Source organism: Curcuma longa, chromosome 19, assembly GCF_044706935.1.
Source record: "Curcuma longa cultivar G26 ecotype Majalengka, Jawa Barat chromosome 19, ITB_CL_G26_1.1, whole genome shotgun sequence".
Classification (NCBI taxonomy): Eukaryota; Viridiplantae; Streptophyta; class Magnoliopsida; order Zingiberales; family Zingiberaceae; genus Curcuma; species Curcuma longa.
The window spans coordinates 954,854-959,389 of NC_133879.1; the positions used below are offsets into that span (position 1 = coordinate 954,854).

General features: G+C 32.5%; 1 protein-coding gene across 1 annotated transcript; it reads left to right on the forward strand.

Moving 5' to 3' along the window:
* The first annotated feature begins 258 nt into the window (after positions 1-258).
* Positions 259-4,234, forward strand: LOC141812709 (uncharacterized). The gene is made up of 4 exons (XM_074700719.1): positions 259-365; positions 453-585; positions 3,894-3,963; positions 4,056-4,234. Exons 1-4 carry the CDS (start codon positions 289-291, stop codon positions 4,232-4,234), a joined length of 459 nt encoding a protein of 152 aa, XP_074556820.1. The 5' UTR covers positions 259-288.
* The last annotated feature ends 302 nt before the right edge of the window (positions 4,235-4,536 follow it).

The window sequence follows — 4,536 nt, forward strand, 5'->3', positions numbered from 1 at the left end:
CAAATCTGTTCTTCAATGAACATGAAATCCATTGTCTTAACAATTTTATAGGATTAATTTTATAATTATCTATAAAAAATTAATCACGATAAAAAAATATTATTTTAATTTTATCAAAATTTAATTCTTATTCATTTTAATAACTCTATTACATCCTAAATAATTCTATTTTATAATAACCAATTTAACTTAATTATATCCGGGCGCAACCTTCTTCTCTTCTGTCTTCGTGAAGTTGATCAATTGGGCGATCAATTTAATAAATAATAAAGAAATCAACCGGGTTCAATGGTCTCGTCGTCGTCGTCTTTCGTGGTCTCCTCGGCTGCTCTCCTCACCGAGCGTAGTTCCATTTCGATCCCACGGTACCAATCCCTCTCTTCTCCGTCAGTTCAACTCTCATGCCGATATAGGAACCTTGATAGTTCTCGTTCTTCGGCAACCCCTCTCAGGCGCTGGAGCAAGGCTAGGGCAATGCCCGATAGGTGCGCGGTCGGAGGGAGAGGCGGTGCGAGCGTTGAGATTTCCCATGGTTTTCAGTGCTTGGATGGGATCCGAAGCATAGCGGAATCTGGTCGATTCAAGGTATGATCTAATTGGAACACGGGGACGGTGCAATTTAGGTTTAAGTTCACTAAATCAGTGTGCTCTTTCTTCAGTTTCTTTTTCTTTTTTTTCTTGCTGTGCAAAGCGTGGGAAAAAAAAAGTAATTTAACCATATGCCATGATAGAGCAAGCAACCGTAAGTACCAGATTGTTACATATTGGTAGCAGAGATATCAAATTTGCTTACGATTAGGTGATGGGCGAAATTGAAGATTGGAAAGCTTAGATCAAACAATGTTGGAAATCTCAGTCTGTGGTTCTTCATTACTATCATTATTTTTATTTATTATTGACATGATAGGTATCAACTCTACTCTGCTCATGATGAATAAATTATTCCATGGCCGGTCCCAAGTCCGGATAAAGGAGGAGGATTGTATTAGGCTGTCAGCAAGCGCAAAACATAGACAAATGTATGTACGGATCTATCAAACTATTGGGTTAATACTAGGCTGTTTTATAGAGGAATGTGTTGTAGGTCTGACTACAACGTTTTGACAAGGATTGCTATATTTCTTTGAGAACTTGGATGTAGTTTTAAATATGCAAGTGTTCTCACACTCTAGATTGGATAAGAATGGAATACTAATGGTCTTAGATTTCGAACATGGAACGTAGGAACATTTATCAATAAAATAATGAAGGTAATAAATATGATGATTAGAAGAAAAATTGATATGTTGTATCTACAAAAGACAAAATAGGTAGGCCATAAAGTAAAGTTGATAACAAACTTAGATTTTAAATTATGGTACATAGAAAAAAAGTAAAACAAGAGATAAAGTAGTTATTGTTATAGATAGTTCATTAAAAGATGAGGTAGCAGGAATAATTAGGAAGAGAGATGAAATTACAGTTTTCAAGATAGTGGTATTGAAAAAAATTATTAATATAATTAACATATATACACCTCAAGTAGGATTAGATGAAGACACTCAACATAGGTTTTGGGAAGACCTAGATGAGGTAACAAAAAAAATTCAGATGATTTTAATAAGAGGATATTTAAATGGGCATGTAGAATAAGAAATGAGGAATATGATAGGGTACACAAGGGCTATGATTTTGGAATAAGAAATGAAGGAAAAACTATATTGAATTTCACGATTCATATAAACTTATAATAGTTAATATGTTTTTCAAGAAGAGAGAACACATAATCACATTCAAAAGTGGAACGATAAATCATAAATTGATTTTTTTATAGTTAGAAAGAGGGATAGAAAAATTTATAAAGATTGCATGGTTATTCCTAAGAAAACTTAACTATCCACATAGATTAATGGTGTTAGATATGCACCTTAAGGATAGTATCAGTAGAAGAAAAACATGTATTACTGCTATGTTTAAGTGGTGAAAGTTAAAGGATGATAAGCAAAGTAACTTTAAGGAGAATGTAGAGCATAAGTATTAGAAAAAATATATAGTTACTCGAATACAATAAATGATAAAGTGACATTAAATTTGAAAATGGTGGTCAAGAGCATACTCGGTGAGTCAAGAGGACGGATACCACCAAATAAAAAATCTTACAGAAGTGACTGAAAAACGAACAACTTATAAATTACAGCCTATAAGTTATTGCACACTTGTAAAAACGAAGAAAAGTAGCCAAGAAAGGGATCAAGAACGTAGATATTACTCAAATAAAATGCATTAAAGTGAAGCCAAGAATGAAGTTTTCGAACGCTTGTATTAATAGTTTGATACAAAAGAAGAGAAAAATGGCATCTATAGAATAGTTAGAGTGAAGATAAAAGGGGAAAACAAGGGATATTACTCAAATAAAATGCATTAAAGATGAATCCAATAGAGTACTAGTGAAGAATGAGGAAATAAAGAAGTGATGGAAGAGTTATTTTCATCAACCTTTTAATTTTATTTAGATCCGTCTTCAGATGTGAAAGATGGTTGAAATGGAAAGAGGATATTAAATATTTTTTATTGTCACAAGGTACCTCTGAAGCCTAAAGAGAAGTTTTACAAAACAGATATTAGACCTACTATGTTATAAGGAGCTGAATGTTAGGTTATGAATTAAGTACACAAACAGAAGATGAGAGTCATAGAGATAAGAAATAAGGATGTTAAAGTGGATGTATAGACATATGATGATGGACAAATAATAAATGAGAACATTATAGAGAAAGTCCGGGTAATGCCTATTGAGGGAAAACTTCGAGAGTTGTGTTTAAGATGATATTGACATATATTTAGGCAACCAATAAATGTCTTAGTTAGATGATTTGAGACCATGACAAATGCATACATTAATCAAAGAAGAAGGAGACTAAAAAAGACTTAGCCATAATAAAATAAAATTCATCTAAATATAAATGAGGATATAATACCATTTAGGCAATTTGGGATCATACAAATATGCATATTAATCAAGAAAAAGGGAAATTAAAAAAGACTTGGTTAACAACGATAAACAGAATGAAATTCATTTTTAAATATAGATGACGTATAGTAGGGGATATATCTCAATAGTTTGGAAGGATCCATATAATTGATCTCAATTAGTGGTATAAAGGTTTGGTTGTTGTTATATTAATATGATAGATATCCTACACTCAACTCACTTCTTGTTTACAAAGGAAGTGTGAGCCGTCGTCTTATTCTTGTTGTACTGCAGATATTTTTCTCAAGTCAACAGTTTCCACCTTTATGAGATCTGGTCCCCTGAATCGCTGAATCTATAAGTATGTTTTATTTCACCATCTAATCGTTGTTCTTATAACTGGGCACTTTTTCTTTCATAATATTAAAATTTGGAGAGAAATATTTCTTCTAATAAACTATTCACATCTTCAAAATAGGTGCCTGTTTTAATATATCTGCTTTAGTTATAATGAGAGGAATTGAATTATGATGAAAAGGAAGTACATGTTCCATGGAGAAACATAGCATAACAGGTGAAATGCATGGTACATTGAAAAATATATCGGATTTGATTGTTGGTCTTCAACGTCTAGGAAACTAACCTTTGTTAGTAATATGCTATATTGGATGTGTGTCATACAGCTCTCATTATGTATATGGTTATGGAAAGGAAGTAGCTAATGACATACTTAGCATTTCCTAATGAATATTTTTGTTTGTCACAGTTTGTCACAATATTTTGAATTTGCCCTGATCTTACTAATGCAAAGCCATCATAATTATAGTCATCAGGAAGATCTTGTAAGTGAAAAAAAGGAGAAAAGATAAATATGAAAGTTCATGTTTTGTATTTATGTGATATGATGGCTAGGTTTTGATCATTGTTTCTTACTTTTTGATAGGCATGGTTGCTGGATCAATTTGGAGTTCTTCATGATGGGAAAAAACCATATCCTGGAGCAATATCCACTTGTATGTCAGCTTTACTCCTTTGTCCTTGTACTAGCTTTCTCTAAACATAGGACTGTTGATGTTCCACTGCTGAATGCTTGTTACTATATTAGTAAAAAAGCTAGCTGATCAAGGAGCAAAGCTTGTGGTTATAAGTAATTCTTCAAGGAGAGCATGTATAACAATAGAGAAGTTGAAGAGTCTCGGATTTGATCCTTCTGTTTTTTCTGGCGCGATCACTAGTGGAGAATTGACACACCAATATCTTCTAAGGTTAGATGCTTGTATCTAGATTCAATTTGAGCGTTGTTTCTTTTCCATACCTATATTGTATAAGAAAATCTGATGCAAATATTTTTATTTCTTTAAAGTTCATTCTTCTAAGCTTCCATTGGAAGTGAATAATGGCAATGTATAGTGTTAATTTCATTTTCTTTTTTTTTTCACTTACAAATTTGTTGTTTACCTCTGGATAGTCTGTACTATTTGTGCATAAAAAGGTTAACATGCTATTACATCGAAGTAGAAGATGCTTATTTTTTCATCGATCCTTCCTAGTTCAGATGCTCCATTTTTAGGAAATTTATACTTTGC

Excerpts from the sequence above, each read along its gene's own strand:
- LOC141812709 (XM_074700719.1), top strand. The coding sequence starts at position 289 with ATGGTCTCGTCGTCGTCGTCTTTCGTGGTCTCCTCGGCTGCTCTCCTC. Across the intron at positions 366-452 it reads AGTTCCATTTCGATCCCACG|GCGCTGGAGCAAGGCTAGGG; the intron begins GTACCAATCCCT and ends AACCCCTCTCAG. Across the intron at positions 3,964-4,055 it reads TCCTGGAGCAATATCCACTT|TAAAAAAGCTAGCTGATCAA; the intron begins GTATGTCAGCTT and ends TTACTATATTAG.